This window comes from Lygodium microphyllum, chromosome 9 (assembly GCF_053477565.2).
Source record: "Lygodium microphyllum isolate KBCC chromosome 9, Lygodium_microphyllum_v1.1.10, whole genome shotgun sequence".
NCBI lineage: Eukaryota > Viridiplantae > Streptophyta > Polypodiopsida > Schizaeales > Lygodiaceae > Lygodium > Lygodium microphyllum.
In genome coordinates, this window is record NC_141143.1 from 2,893,345 (window position 1) to 2,910,368 (window position 17,024).

The 17,024-nt window shown below is 39.6% G+C and overlaps 1 protein-coding gene across 3 annotated transcripts in view; it reads left to right on the plus strand.

The window, feature by feature from the left end:
* Positions 1-13,541: 13,541 nt before the first annotated feature.
* LOC148030757 (ultraviolet-B receptor UVR8-like) overlaps positions 13,542-17,024 on the plus strand; it is a 59,823-nt gene continuing 56,340 nt past the window's right edge. The window contains exons 1-9 of one of the 3 annotated variants that reach the window (XM_087684265.1): positions 13,542-13,962; positions 14,395-14,539; positions 14,626-14,703; positions 14,802-14,834; positions 14,918-14,978; positions 15,085-15,200; positions 15,473-15,558; positions 15,653-15,854; positions 16,131-16,184. In XM_087684265.1, the coding sequence (XP_087540391.1) occupies positions 13,937-13,962; positions 14,395-14,539; positions 14,626-14,703; positions 14,802-14,834; positions 14,918-14,978; positions 15,085-15,200; positions 15,473-15,558; positions 15,653-15,854; positions 16,131-16,184 (801 nt within the window). In that variant the 5' untranslated portion in view covers positions 13,542-13,936. The remainder of the gene's footprint in view (positions 13,963-14,394; positions 14,540-14,625; positions 14,704-14,801; positions 14,835-14,917; positions 14,979-15,084; positions 15,201-15,472; positions 15,559-15,652; positions 15,855-16,130; positions 16,185-17,024) is intronic. The other 2 variants (XM_087684263.1, XM_087684264.1) reach the window with 2 other exon arrangements.

Consider the following 17,024-nt stretch of genomic DNA (forward strand, 5'->3'; position numbering starts at 1 on the left):
AAAGAAATTCTGCATGAACTTCTTCTTGAAATCTTCCCAAGTAGCAGGACAATCTATGCTCTTGCGTACTACAGTCCACCAAATAGATGCTCTGTCTACTAAATGATTAGTGGCACACTTGATTTTATCTTTTTCTGCATAGGTTTCCTCATGGAAATAGTCATCAAACTGACTAATGAATGCTAGAACAATTTTTCCTTCTCGTATGCCATTGAAAGTACGGAATTTGAAACTTCTTTTACTTATCTTTGATTCCTTGCGGATGGTTTGAGCTTCAAGAGTTGCGTCGATGGTACGTCGAATAAGATCTTCAGCTTGAGATTCTTATTTGTCGGCAGACGCTCTTTGTAAATTTGCCAGTTAAGCTTGCAATGTTTGCCTAGCCCTTCGTTCTTCTTCCAATTGCATCATGATTAAGTCCACCTTTTGCTCCATCGTAGGCTCAGGTAGGTCGCCTTCAGTCATAAGATCATCCATAAGTGGTTCCGTCATCCTGCAAAACTAAAAAGACCTTTCTCACTCAAAATCAAATTAGCAGGATGAGCGTAGCTCAAGTTCGGGAATACAAGGCTTATGTGTTTTTGGGTATAGCTTTCTCAATCTTCGAAAAATCTGCGTATTATCCTTCTTCGTATGCTGAAAATGCTTCAGCAAACCTGCGTATGGGTAGAGTACCTTCCAATGAACAACTTTGCAGTTCGGAGTTTCTGCGCAGGAACAGCCCTTCTAGGAGTTTTGAGCACAAGTCAATTCTGACTCCAGTTGACTTGTCTGACTTGCAGAGTTGCACACTTATGTGACTTGCAGAGTTGCAGACTTGCAGAACTTATTCGATTTATCGAACTTGTAGAACTTGACCTGCTTTACGGGACTTGCAGAACTTCAGTTTAATGGATTCGCTGAACTTGATTGATTGATTAGCTTTAGGTGACTTAGGAGATTAAGAAGCTTTAGGCTTCTTGATCCGCCGTCGATTTTGAGGACATGAATATGTCCTCGGCGGAATTTTCGCCGCCGTGAAGATACTCACGCCGTTTTTCCAACGATTCGATTTTTTTTAAAAGCTAAAGTCAATTAACTTTGAGGTTTAAGCTTTTTAGCTATGGAAAAGATGAAGCTTATCTCTGGTTGTCCACGACTTGATGAAGGAGATTTGGAAGTGGTCCTCCACCTTTGTATCTCGGTCCTTCGTGATCTAATGACAGAAACAGGGGTTCTTGATCGCCAGAAGTCTGCCTGTATCGACGGTTCGCGACGAGATTGACCGTAGAGCCCGATCATTCCAGGAGCTCCGCCTTCGCACGAGATGGGTAGCGATTGGAAGCTCTTGATCTCAGCTCTGCTCTGATACCACTGGTGCACAGATCGGATGCTGTATGCTCGCGTAGTGATCCCAAAAACAATGAACTCTACTTTTTGCACAAGTTACAAGGTAAAAAGCATGAACGACAGGAGCAAGAGACCAATTGGGTGCAATCTTCCCCCATGCCTTGTGTGAGCGCTTCACAAAGCATGTATTTTTTGTATATTTCATCTTCATGCTCAATAATAGCCCAATTTACAAAAATATAACAAGCTTTTAGCTTTTGAGTTTGCTTTTACACAAAAATAGGAATAAAGCTAATGGACGGTGTCCAAAGAGTCTGGCACGCCCAATACAATGTCCAAATAGAAATAACATAACCGTGCGCCCATGCGCATACAAAATAATAATAAATAATCAATGCCTTAATAAATAGGCATGACAAAATATAGGTGTGGCGCCTATCAAAATATAATCCATAGATCGAATACTCGCTATCCTCCAATGCTTTCCTCTGCGGCATGACAAAATATAGGTGTGGCGCCTATCAAAATATAATCCATAGATCGAATACTCGCTATTCTCCAATGCTTTCCTCCGCCACTACTGCTATCTCTACACATCAACTGAAGCATTCACAATTGTTAGTAAAATAATACAATTAAACAGACAAAGGTGAATACCTAGCAGTCTTCAGCTACATAAATAAATCAACTGGTTAGAAATAAATCCTAACCTTAATTTATTACGAGTGCGCACTCAAAACTCATAAACGTTTATTAATTTAATATGCATTTTGCGGAATCACCCGCTATGGAATCACCCATGTACACACTAAATTAATGAAACGCCCGAAAAGGACAGGTGTCCCCATCAACTTCTCGCACAAAGAATCCACTTTGTGTATGAGCCCCAGTCATCAAAGTTTACGGAATCCACCGTAAAACCTCATGGAATCCACCGTGGCACGGAATCCATCGTGAAATATGCCTCCTGGCATCACTTATTGTTTCAAGAAATTTGGCCTACTACTATCGTATGGCAACCTCCCACATGACTATATCAAGCATTGTACTCAACACACTGATCTGTGATTTGCCATTCTGATACATTAAACAATAGAAGCAACTAATGCACAAGTTGTAAGAACAAGTACTTACCTTTGTTACCTTCATTGTAGTCACATAACAAGATAGCCACTTGTTCCACAATCCACACATGGCTCCTCAAATCATCCATATCCTTGCCTCTAACTTTGACATGTTCTGGAGAGGAGCCAATGAAGAAGAATATGAGAAGAAGAGAGCTTTGTGTTCCACATTTCTTGTTCTCACTCTCTCAATCTCACACACTCGCCTTTGACCTCACCTCTCACCAAGAAGGGATGGAAGCGGAGAAGATTGGTGAATGCTTCAGATTCCATGTCCCTCACTCTCACACTCACATAAAGTAGCAAAGAGAAGGAACAAAGTAGTAGACTTGAGTCAGCATATGCACGAATAGCTTGTTCCATTAGTTTTCATAAATTATATACATAAGATTTAGGGTTTTTCACCCTCTAGGGAATCCTATTCTTTTCCTAATTCTATAACCGGTTTCTCTCTTTGCATGGTTCAATAGGGCTTGAACTATATCCCTAGAATGTGACTTGTTACTATGCCTTGTCTTGTTACAATTTGCATGAGATAGAGCTTGGCTCTCATTAATAACATTTCAATAATGTTGTCATTTGAAAAATTTACAAGTGTCCATAAAATAATTCATGTTTCTTTGGTGGCTTTAGACACTTTCATGTTCTTTGTGATTGGATGATCTTTTGAAATTGTGGGATTTACAACCGATGAGTTAAGGGTTGTGTAAGACTACATTACCGTGATGAGTTAGATGTTTAGATTTTCCATGATTTCATCAAGTATGCTAGTAAGTGGAGAAGGTGAGATGAGAATTAAAGAAATTTAAATTTAGTTAAGGAAATCTATGTATCTTGCATAGTTGCATGGAGCACAATAGCATAAGATTGGCTAGGTATTCTCTGTCAATGGACTCACTCCTTATATGTTTCACATCTTGTCATATTAGTACAATATGTGGGTTGTGGTGATGTTGTTTTTGGGCGCATAAAGGATGTTTGTACGTGCCCCTGTTGAGATATCGAGCTCCACTCATGATATGCCAGGGTGACCGTTGTGCATTTATGTCACCGACATGCTAGTTGCAGATGCGGTTGGTACACCGCCCATGAATAATAGCTACATGATAGCTATCCTTATCTACTCTAGTTCGTGGCTCAGTTAGTATGCCACCTTAGTTAGTTGAGTTTGGTTTGAGACCCATATATAGGGTTCTTCTATTTCTTTGTAAGAGAGTTCTTTTTTGGCTTACACAACTAAGAAGAGGAAAACTGTTTTTAGCCTTCACCTTTGTGTGTATTCCCCCATTGTGCAAGCAAGAAAGCTACAAGTGAGACTCCTTCCTTCTCTCCCACAATCTTGACATGGTATCAGAGCCTTGTTCGTGGTAAGGAGCTCAAGAAAGCAAGCCAAGCTCGCGGTGTTCTGGTAAGAGGAGCAGTGTTGCTTTCATTTTCTGTTTTGGGAGCAGATCTCTGCAGGTAGCACAGCCGAAAATTGCAAGAGTGCATTGTCTCAGGTTGAGACGCCCTTCGCGGTGAAGCAAGAGGGCAGTATATGCTGTGGGATAGGGCTTTAGCCCTTGGCGACCCTGTTTTTTTTATTTGAGGCCATTTCGGGGCCTGTTTTGGAGGCGGAAGTTTTCTGCACGCACTCAGGAAAAGACCCTATTTTATGTTGTGCGACCACTGTTCTACAGGTCGGTGAAAAGTTACTGTAGAAATTGCATCGTATGCTTGTGTGCAGAGACATTGGGAGTTTCAGAATCATCCTTGGTTCATGTTTATGCAAAATCGTCACTAGGAAGTGACTGTGTGGTCAAATACCACTTTCGCCAGTTTTGCAGATTTACCCTTGTGAGGGTGAAGCTGTGTTTTTTGCAATGACAGAATTTTTTGAAGTGTTCTGTAATGGCGTCTGATTCTCTTTCACAGATTGTAACTGAAAAGCTTGACAAGAATAACTTCCAGGCATGGAAGTTTAGAATGACGAATTTCCTTATGGGAAAAGGATATTGGGAATTTGTTGCAGGAAATGAAGAAGAACCAGTTCTTCCTGATGTTCCCAATCAACAGCAAATGCAGGCATTTAAAGCATGGCATGAGAGAGCCAGGAAAGTTATGTACTGGCTATCTATCAGTATTTCAGACTCTGTGATTGTGCATATTCAGGATGCTAGTACGCCAAAGGAGGCATGGGATACTTTGTCAAAAATGTATAGCACAAATACGCAAGCCAGGAAAATGCAGCTCAAGCAAGAGTTGCATAATGTGCAAAGAGAAAATATGAGCATCAATGACTACCACATGAAGGTGAAGAAGATTGCAGATGCACTTGCTTCCATTGGGTCGCCAGTGGAAGATGATGATTTAGTTTCTGTGACCTTGAATGGTCTAGGAAAGGATTATGCACAGTTTCGGACATCCATTTCAGTTCGTGAAAGATTTCCTGATTTTGAGGAGTTGATTGCTCTTCTAATTTCTGAGGAGCAGAGAAATGGTGGTGCATCTTCTTCAGGAGGAACTTCAAAAGAAACTGTCTTCTACTCAAATGCTGGAAGAGGTAGAGGCAGAGGTAGAGGAGGCCGATTTGGAGGTCGTGGTGGTAGAAATCAGAATATGCAGCAAACTCAAGAAAACCAGTCCTATGGAGGAGGACGTGGTAACTCTAGAGGCAGGGGGAGCCAAAGAGGTCGTGGTGGATGGCAAAGAGGCCAAAATGCAAACAGTAATGTTGAATACTACTACTGTGGTAAAATCGGTCATATGGCTAAAGACTGCTATAAAAAGCAGAATGACATCGTGAATGGAAAATTGCAACAAGAGAATTATGCATCTTCTAGTAGACAGGGTGATGACAGAAATGAGCATTTGTTTATGGTGCAGCACATGAACAATTCTATGACAAGTGCAGAAGAAAGCAACGATGTATGGTATGTTGACTCAAGTGCATCAAACCACATGACAGGTCATGCAGAATGGATGGAGGATGCAAGGAAAATGGAAAAACCAGGATTCGTGGAGACTGGTGATGATACTGCACATCCTATTGTGCAGATTGGAAAAATTCCTTTGTCTATACAGGATGGGAAAAAGAAATACCTATCCAATGTATTTCATGTCCCGAATATCACCAAGAATCTAGTTTCTGTTGGTCAAATGGTTGAACAGGGCTTGCAGGTCAAATTTAATCCTCATGGATGCTTTGTTGAGGATATGAAAAATAAAGGTCGCTTGATAGCAAAAGGAAAGAAGAAGGGCATAATGTTTACATTGGATGCAGACATGTCTGAATTGAGTGCAGTAATGTTTGCACATGGGACCGGTGTAGTTGCAGATATTGATTATATGTGGCATAAACACATTGGTCATGTTAATGTACAGCGACTTAAATCAATGCAGGCCCAAAATATTGTTGCAGGATTGCCTAAATTCAAGGTTGCAGAAATGCATAAGGTATGTGAAGCCTGCCAATTTGGAAAACAGGCAAGGAAACCATTTCCTAGACATGTTCAAGAGAGTAAAAAGCCGTTGGAATTAATCCACTCTGACGTGTGGACTACTAAAGCTGCATCTCTTGGAGGCTATCATTATTTTGTCACTTTTATTGATGACTATAGCAAAAAAGTTTGGGTGTATTTCATGAAAAAGAAAAGTGAAGTTTTTGGGCATTTCAAAACTCTTAAAGCTATGGTTGAAAAAGAAACAGGTCTGTAAATAAAATGCCTAAGGTCAGATGGAGGGGGAGAGTACCTCTCAAATGAGTTTGCAAGGTTCCTGCAGGAGCATGGCATAAAGCAACAATATTCATGCAGTCATACCCCACAACAAAATGGAATTGCAGAAAGGAAAAACAGGCATATTGGAGAGGTATCTCGTGCCATGCTCAATGAAAAAGACTTGCCAGATTTTTATTGGGCTGAAGCAGTTGCTACAGCAGTCTATATAATGAACAGGACTCCCACTGCAGCAATACATGGGATGACTCCAGAGGAGAGGTATACTGGTACGAAACCAGATATTTCTCATTTGAAAATTTTTGGTTGCATTGCCTATGTACATGTGCCAGATGAGTTGAGATCCAAGTTGGATCCAAAAGCTGAGAAGTGCATCTTTATTGGTTACTCTCTGCAGCAAAAAGGGTATAGATGCTATAACCCTTCTACTCGTAAGTTTACAGTGAGCAGAGATGTTGTTTTTGATGAGATGAGTAGCTGGTATAAACCAGTAAATGTGATTGATGATGTAGATGCACAGAATGGTAATGCTGCACAGAATTCACAGCAGCAGTCACAAAATATTAGTGGCCTTGGAGCGTCCTCTAGCAGTGATTCACATTCTTCGCCATGGACATGCAGATTAAGATCAGGAGAATCTTCTCAAAGCAATGCAGATAGTGGTATGCAGGTATCATGAAAAGGAAAAGAGAAGGTTGATCAGCCCATGTTTGATGTGAATGCAGGTCACTCTTATGTGGATGGTGAATCCAGTGGCTCAGAAGAGAGCATTGATGATGAGTTGGGTATTCCTTCTATTGTTACACCTGGAGTAAGGAAGACCAGGGATGTTTTGAGAGCACCTGGGAGTGAACCTATTTTGCGCAGGTCTACGAGAGCTAGATATCCTGTGGATAGGCTGAAATATGATGGATTTACAGCCATTCACTATGCATATATGATCAAAGTGATACAGGAACCAGAACCCACTTCTTTTGAGCAAGCCATGGGAAAAGAAAAATGGGAGAAAGCCATGGATGAAGAAATGGATGCCTTGGAAGCAAATGCTACATGGGAATTGGTACCTTTGCCTAAAGGTAAGAATGCAATTAGTTGTAAGTGGGTTTATAAGGTGAAGCACAATGCAGATGGTTCTGTGAACAGATACAAGGCAAGACTAGTAGTCAAGGGGTATGCACAAACATATGGCATTGACTATGAAGAAACATTTAGTCCGGTTGCAAGGATGGCGACCGTAAGAGCAGTCATTGCTATGGCTGCATCAAAGGAATGGTCTTTACATCAGATGGATGTAAAGAATGCCTTCTTGCATGGTGATTTGCAAGAAGAGGTATATATGGAGCAGCCACCAGGTTATGTCCATGTTGTTCATCCTGAGTTTGTTTGCAGGTTGAAGAAAGCATTGTATGGCTTGAAGCAAGCACCTAGAGCATGGTCTGACAAGATAGGACAGTATCTTGTGACTATTGGCTTTCAGATTTCCAAGGTAGATTTCTCACTTTATGTGAGAAAAACAGAGAAAGGTATTATGCTACTTGTCATTTATGTTGATGATTTGATTATGACAGGTGACAGTGATGAAGATATCCTTCATGTGAAAATGCTATTGAAGCAGAAGTTTGAGATGAAGGATTTGGGAGAGCTGCGTTATTTCTTGGGCATTGAGGTGATTAGATCACCAAGTGGGATACAGCTCTTGCAGAGGCAGTATGGATTGGACATGCTGTCCAAATATGGGATGACAGGCTGTAAGCCTATTTCAGTTCCTTTGGAGCAGAATGTAAAGCTGAGCGCATATGCAGGTGAGCTTCTGGAAGACCCTACTATGTACAGACGCATAGTAGGAAGTTTGATTTATATGACTATTACCAGGCCAGATTTGAGCTATGTTGTTGGATTGGTAAGTCAGTTTATGCAGGCTCTAAGGAAACCGCATTTGGATGCGGCTAGACGCATACTCAGGTATGTGAAGTCCACATTGCAGTATGGACTACTTTATGAGACTGGGGTTCAGATACAGTTGCATGGATACACTGATGCTGATTGGGCTGGTAGTATTTCTGATAGACGATCTACCAGTGGATATGTGTTCTCTTTTGGGAGTGCTGCAGTCACTTGGAGCAGCAAGAAACAGCCTACAGTTGCCTTGTCAAGCACAGAGGCTGAGTACAGGGGCGCAGCAATGGTTGCATGTGAGGTAGCTTGGTTGCATAAGCTACTTTATGATATGCATCAGCCTACAGATGGGCCAGTTGTCATTTATTGTGACAACATGAGCAGTATACACTTAGCAAATAACCCAGTCTATTATGCTAGAATAAAGCACATTGAGGTGCATTATCACTATGTGCGAGAGAGGGTTTTACTAGGTCTTATTGATCTAGTTTATGTCAGCACAGAGGATCAGGTAGCTGACATATTCACGAAGGCATTGGGCGCAGAGAAGTTGCGCAAGTTCAGAGACCTGCTTGGTGTGCAAGAATTGGGATTGAGCTCGAGGGGGAGTGTTGAGATATCGAGCTCCACTCGTGATATGCCAGGGTGACCGTTGTGCATTTATGTCACCGACGTGTTAGTTGCAGATGCGGTTGGTACACCGCCCATGAATAATAGCTACATGATAGCTATCCTTATCTACTCTAGTTCGTGAGTAGTTGAGTTTGGTTTGAGACCCATAGATAGGGTTCTTCTATTTCTTTGTAAGAGAGTTCTTTTTTGGCTTACACAACTAAGAAGAGGAAAACTGTTTTCAGCCTCCACCTTTGTGTGTATTCCCCCATTGTGCAAGCAAGAAAGCTACAAGTGAGACTCCTTCCTTCTCTCCCACAATCTTGACAGCCCCTACCCATATCGCTTTTGTATGTCACTTATGCAATTTCATAAGAGACATAAACCACAATGATCAAAGGCATATCACTCTTATGTATGACATATAGGATGCTCTCAACTAGACTATTTTGAAAACTATGTGCAACCAAGTATGCATGTATCTTCTCACACCAAGCCCATCGTGCTTGCTTTAGTGCTACAATGTCTCTTTTGCTATGCACACTTTGTCTTCCTGCCCCTTCTTAACAAATCCACAAGGCTAAAAGAAATATACCTCCTCATGCAAATCACCATTCACAAATGTTATAGAGCCCTTTTGCGACCAATACATGACATGCCACACATCATGTAAGCTCACAATGGATAGTTTGTTCCATCAAACTTGTCCTCAATAGCCAACATATACAATATGTCATTGTTTTGAGCCATAGCCATTGATTGCACTTGATGGAGTCAATGGCCATATAGCATAATACAAATTAGACTAGAAGAGCCCTTACTTGTAGAAATGACCATATCCAATTTTTGTACAAAAGGACAAAATAACCTACATGTACCAATAATAAATGGAGCCTAATATGAACCCGAATAAAAACCCATTAAGAGGAAATCGAGCAAAGGATATTCACAACTTTGCCCAAGAGATTGAAGCTTGCTCTAATACCAATTGATTGATTTTAAGGTTGCAAGAATGCACATATATAAAGTGATAAGAAGAAACTTGAGAGCACACATCATAAACTATATTGAATTGTATAATCGAAGCAAATTTACAAGACTAAGGATGCCTTGGGGTAAAACATGCATATACTCAGGGTCAAGGGAAAAAAACCTTCTAGATAGGGAAAAAAGTGCCCCAATGGTCCTAGGTATATTTGCACACTTCATTACCAAAATGTGGTAGCAACCAATTACATTGTGCCTTCACATTTATTAGAGTTATGTGACATTGACTTGTTTCCTTAGTTGAAAAAGTGATGGACATGCATATCCAAAAGCTACAAATAGATTCAAAAATCTCCAAACTTTTTTATAGATCTTGACTCAGTGCCACTATAGATGTTAAATTGATGGATCTTGAAAAAGTTTTATGTTCTCATCACATAAAAACACATATACATGCATACGTGTATGCACACACACACACACACACACACACACACACACACACACACTCTCTCTCTCTCTCTCTCTCTCTCTCTCTCTCTCTCTCTCTCTCTCTCTAAAATTCTACAATATCATAATACCACCTTCAAGCCTCCCCTATATTGATAACTTTGGATCTTTACCAAAATACACATGTGCACACATGCACACATGCTCTCTCTCTCTCTCTCTCTCTCTCTCTCTCTCTCTTATTGAGAGGATTTGGATTATGTTTAGAAATAGCAGGAACATGCTTTCATTTGAAAAGATCATTGAATTGTACACATCACACATGCGTGCACACTCACACACTCTCTTTCAAATGACACCAATTTTGAAAACAAAATTAACAGTGGCATTTTCTTGGAGTGAATTGTCTATATGTGTTGTCTATATATACCAACACCTAAAATATCAATATATACTATTGCAAGCATGCAAACCTGCTTCTTGTACACATGGCAAAACCCATAGTTTTGCACAAGTAAACAAGTTTAGAATCAAAGACAACCACATCTTTCCACATGGGATTGAAGATAACTATGGTTGACATATTGATTGACTTATATAGTATATTTGATAATTTGACAGAACATTGCAGTTCTTGCATGTCTTCAAGTCCATGTCCACTCTAATCACAACAAAAAATTGTCAAGATGTACCTTATCAAATCTACATATGTCACTTTTTAATGCAAAAGTATATTGTATTAAGAAGGTAAATGTATGGATGCACACTTATTGAATAGGTTGATTGGTTTTGAAAATATACATTGCCATTATGTCACTGCTTGTTTTGCCACGTGTATTATTTTGTTCTCGATAACTAATGATTAAGAAGGTGGAGGAGGAGGCGTGGGGGGGTTTATGTGGTAGGAACAATCCCAAGATGACTTTAAGGTGTATCCCACATGGGAAGGGGGGTGCACACACATGTGCATACATGCACACACGCGCGTGTATGTGCACGTGCAGAGAGAGAGAGAGAGAGAGAGAGAGAGAGAGAGAGAGAGAGAGAGAGAGAGAGAGAGAGAGAGCAGTGCTCATAAACTTTATTCCCAGCTTGCAAACTAAAGGAGATGGATGGTTTTCTTTGGTTTTTTATTAGATTTATAACTAAATTGGGGAGTTTTCAATGATTTACATCTAGGCAAGTGTGACATTTTGTTGGATTTTGAAAGTTCTAGCAATGAAAAATACCACAAAGAATGATATTCTATGGCACTCTCTCTTCAAGCATGATGGTTGGCACAACATTATTATTCTTCCCTTATATCGAAGGGGAACACATTTTACTAAAGTTTATAAATTATACAACTAAACCAATTTTATAGGACATAACAGTGTCATATAAGATTAACTTGCACATGCTAAAACTCTTTTGATTTCAAATATCACACAATTTCCATTTTAGAGAGATAAGCATGCCCATACACCATTGGATGATGGCTTTGTCTAGGGATCAACCTCCTCACATTTGTTTCCTACTATTGAGATATGCTAAGGTGAGTAGCAAAAAGAGACATCATAATAACTTGTAATGATAAAGCAAATGCATTACATTGGACCAATAATTGGTGATAAAGTGTTCTTGAAACTTACCTTCATAAAATTATACTTTAATGGCATGCCCATTATTCATAGAAAACATTTTCAAAGCCGATACAAAAGCTTGCAACACTGATAATTTGCAATTTTTTTGTTATGTTATAACTAAAATGACCCTACATTTCAAATTTTAATAACCTTCTCTTCAACTTTCCAGGTTTCTCTTTTTCAAATTTAACACTTAACTTGACAGTACACCTTAGTTTTCTTGTGAACATTGGACATATCTATCAAAATCACACGAATAGAATGGTGTCCATGGCATGAAGGATCGAATTGAAAGTGATGCCTTCTTTATTGTACATCGTGCACAAAGCATTGGTTGACATAAAAACATCCATGTCAATATTAGTACCAAGTACCCAAGTAGTGTTGTCTCTATTTGTGCTAAGGATGGCTATGCTTCTTTATTGGGAGGTATTTTTACTAGCAATTATTGTACAAAATTTCAACTGCCAACATGCTACAAAAGAAAACTACATGGGGATAAAACAAGATTTAAGGCAACAAAGCACCACTCTAGGCTCGTGCTTCTATTTGTTTTCTAAAATCAAAATTTCAATACCTACACATTATCACAGTCTGAGAGAGGGATGGCTTTTGAATCACAACTTGAAGGCATGACTATAGGAATACAAAAACACTCCTTTCTTTGCAAGATACATGTTGTTTTGTTTTTCTTAGGAATAACTCACAAACAATTACTTTGTGCGACTCTTAAAGCTAGGATATAAAAAATTTATGTGTGTTGGCTTGTTTCATTGTAGTGGAGGGAGCACATTCTTTTATGTCAAGTAAATGCTTTTGTGTGTGCACGAATAACTTTTTATGGTCTGAGCAAAGTTCATAAAGGATGAGAGAAAATTGATCGTGACACGTAAGAATGAAGCCCATCGATACTTACAAGCACATCACATTGATTGAGACACGTGAGAATGAAACCCATCGATACTTACAAGCACATCACATTGATTGAGACACGTGAGAATGAAGCCCATCAATACTTACAAGCACATCACATTAATATAAATGCTCTCATTGCAATATTATGATTAGAAACACTTGCAAGTTTAATACATCAACTCCTCCTAAGGCATAAAATTTGGCAATCTTTCAACAATTATCAATTAAGGATAGCCTATCATAATTAACATCTTTCACTACTATCAATAAAAGACAACCCTAGCTTGGGAGGTGTAGGTGTATACTATCACAGTTAAAAGCCCTAATGCACCTAAAACATTATAATCCCTGAAATAAAAGTTGTGCAGCCAGTGACAACTTTGAACCACAACAAAAAGGCAATCTGTGCATGGGGTTGTAGGTTTGAGCATGTGGGTATGTACAAGCGTACACGATTTGAACCTTGGATATATCCTTGTGGCATCTTTCAAGGTTCAAGTCTTCTTTGGGATTTAAAAAAAGGAGGAGGAAGATGGCCACAACATAAGGCACTTCTCGAACGGTGCTACTCCTAGCTGGTTCCTCCTTTTCCACGCGTATGCAACTCATGATCGAACCACCACAATGCTCCTCCCTGTTTGCCACATGGGCACCAAGAAAATCTCAAGGAACTAACATGATAGTAAAGATTAATAATTAACATAACATAATTCTGAAAATAAGAATAACAATGAGAGAGATGGATGAAGGAGAAGGGCACTTTTGGGGAGGTGGTGGGCACCATGCAGGGCTCCATTGGGATAGTGTGAGATTTGGGGATATGCGCTTGATATTATGGTGGCCTATATTTTATTCTTAATATCATTGGTTAATTAATGCCAGTTATGAGTTACGATATTTTGTGCAGGAGTGTGTGTGTGCTATGGAGTATGTAGGTCTGCAATAATAAAAAGATGCACTGGAAACTGCGGGTACGCTAGAGAGTCGAGACGGTCTAGATTCCCATGTGCTTTATGCCGCTTGCCACCTCTCACCCCTCACATTCTCTCTCCCTCTCCCTCTCTCTCTCTCTCTCTGTGCCTGCAAATTCTAGGTGGAAGTCAGATAGGCACAGGATCATACCATTCTTCTCATCCCTTTCCTGCAGCGGTTTTGGATAGGGCCTCCCCTTTCCTCAAGGTATTAAAGTCCTTTTTGGCATCTTTTCTTCTCAAATGCTGTGGTGGCCATCAGCAGTAGCAGCTTCAGCAGCTTCAGCCATCGCACTCCTCGGAAAAAAATCATGCAGAGAGACGTCGTCTTAGCGTGGTAAGTGCTCAGAGCGTCTTCCCTCCATGTGGCAGCCTTCTTCTGTCTTATCTTTGTACAGATAGATGACTTTATCAGGCAGTCATATGCGTTTCATTCATGTATTCGTTACTTTATCAGATGACGAGTTCGTTTCTTATTCTTGTATGGATCATCTTATGAGCCCCTTCATTGTGTTTTCTTGTCGTATGGATCATTCCTATGTTCTGATGATAGTCACAAAGGGGCTCTCCTGTTTTGTCAATACTTTTTAAGTAAAGGGATCTTTAACGTGGAGAGTATTAAGCCTGTTGTTCTCAAAAGGAGAGCACGGGATAGGGTCTCTGTTCATCAGCAAGTTTGTTTTCTAGATGTCCATTGCTGATATTGGCATGATTAACTTGAGAGAGATTTACATCAAGGGAATCCTGTCATTGTGAATGCTTTACATAGGGGAGCAGGAGAGGATGGACAGCTCGGCCTTGGAGATCTCGAGGACAAGGCCTGGGTTTGCGAAGTTGAAGCCTTGCAAGATGAAAAAGTAACATCTGTGGTTGCTGGCAGCAGAAACTCCTTAGCCATCTGCGAGGATGGCCGGGTACAGCAATCTACCATGCTTATTTGCATCAGTTTTATTAGTTATTGCCTAGAGTGCATATTTGTTGATACAAGGAATCCAAACAGCTGTTTACTTGGGGCTGGAATCAACGGGGTACTCTCGGTCATCCGCAAGAAAGCAAAACTGAATGCTCACCGAGCCAGGTGTGGGAGTGATTGATGAACTATGTTAATGAACGAGCATAAATTTTCTATTTTTTCCTTGTTCTTTGTGTGACAAGTTACAATTACAACTTCAACAGGTGGAAGCTTTGGCACATGTTAAAATAGTTCAGGTATGCTATGATTTACATGCAAGAAGACCTTGAATTGAATTTTGCATGTTTTAAACCATGACAAGTGCTACGATGTGTTTTAGGCAGCTATTGGTGGTTGGCATTGCCTTGCTGTTGACACAGATGGCCGTGCCTATGCTTGGGGTAGGTGCATGTATGCACATTGTCCTATAGGACTATTGAATGGTCAAATCAAGGCATGATCTGATGTATTTACACCCTGCAATTGCAAGGGTGTTTGGTTGAACAGGTGGGAATGAATACGGTCAGTGTGCAGAAGAACCTGAACAAAAAGGAGATTGCAAAGTTTTAAGGCGAGACATAGTCATTCCTCAGCGTTGTGCTCCACATTTGCGTGTCCACCAGGTCTGAATGTCACCCTCATAATGCCAATTGATAAATCTCATTTGCTTTAGGAATAATAGAGAATTAGAATGTGTGGTAGTGTCGTTTTATACGAAGGTTGTGAATGTGAAATTTGAAAACTTTTTACAATGGGGAGGGTAGCAAATTAAAGTGTTTTGCAAGTGGCTTTTCTATTTGTGCACTTTGTTTATGTCCTTGTAGTTATGCTTTAGGACTTTGTCGTAGGGTTGCTTGTTGAAGTAGCATGCAAAACAATAATGTCCTTGTTACAGGTGGCAGCAGGTGGTACACACTCGGTCGTGCTTACAGATGATGGACATGTTTGGACTTGGGGGCAGCCTTGGCCTCCTGGTGATATGTGAGTACATTTTACATATGTTGATATGTAGTTTAGTACTAGTAGCCATTGTTTGAAGGAAGCTGATGAGAAGTGTGTGCTATGACATTTTCAGCAAGCAAATCTCTACTCCTGTGCGGGTCCAGGGGCTTGAAAGTGTGAAGTTGATTGCAGTTGGTGCATTTCACAATTTGGCACTTTTGAGTCTAGGTGAGGTTTGGGCATGGGGAAACAACGAATATGGACAATTAGGGACAGGAGATACCCAACCACGAGCTTTGCCAGTTCCAGTCAAGGGGTTGGATGGCCTTGTCATGGTGCTTATCTTTTTTCTTATAGATATTTGCACTATGATTTTCTTGCGTAGGAACATGTCATAGATTTTAGATTTTTCTAGCTTTTTGACGTTTCTCTTGTTTTTACTAGTATTTATTTTCTTTTGTGTGTGTTTTTGCAAAATGTGGATCTTTCTATTTTGAATTTTCTTTACTGAATGTTGTGTATAGTAGTATGCGTATGGACATTTTTTAAAACCACGAATGGTCTATTTTTACTCACATCTTCTTTACTTAAATATTGTATATATAGTGCAGGTTGACATTGCAGCTGGTGGATGGCATTCGATGGCTTTGACACCTAATGGGGAGGTGAGGGAGATTCTCTCTTACATTCACATCATACTATTCATGAGTTTATACTTTATCTTGAATTAAAATGCTTAGGACTTCACTCATGCATTGTATTGCTTGTGTTTGTAGGCTTCATTGTTTGTTTACACATAGAATCTATACATCATCTTATGCATTAACCCTTAGCAATTATTGTAAAGACAAATTGCATGTGCGAAGTACATGTTTTACATGGACCAAATGTCTATCATACCAAGTTGTTAAAACTTGTTTAATAGTTGTGCTTATTTTAATTGTTGATCAATGACTAGAATTGTTTTTTGCAAACTCAAAGCTAGGGAGATTATTGCTTTCGGAACTAGTTGAATATGCTTTAGTAGTGAATTTATTTAATCTTATATGCTTTAATGAGTACTTATGCTTCAGATTGGATACTTTCATATGTGTAATTAAATAATTTAAAATTGTTTAATATGTACACTTATCAAAGTTGAAACATGTTGCAACTATCTTGTTTGATTACTTTATATAAGAGAAATTGGAGCCCTAGCTACACAGACAATATTGATTATTTTTAACCAAAAGCAAGTTACATATATTTAGCACGGCAATGCAAACCTTGGGACAAAGACCAAAGGTAATAATACGAAGTCTAGGTGTGTTCTGTGTGCTATCTTTTTTATTTTTAATTATTTTTACTTTTTTCTTTTAGCACGGTTGTCGCCCATTAGATGAGTGTAGACAGTTAATCTTTTGCATAGGTAGTGGCTAGATCTTATTGACAAAAATAGTATAGGAAACAATCAGGTGACAAAGTGTTGGGGTGAAAATTAAAGAGAAGGTTGGGTGGATTTTCTT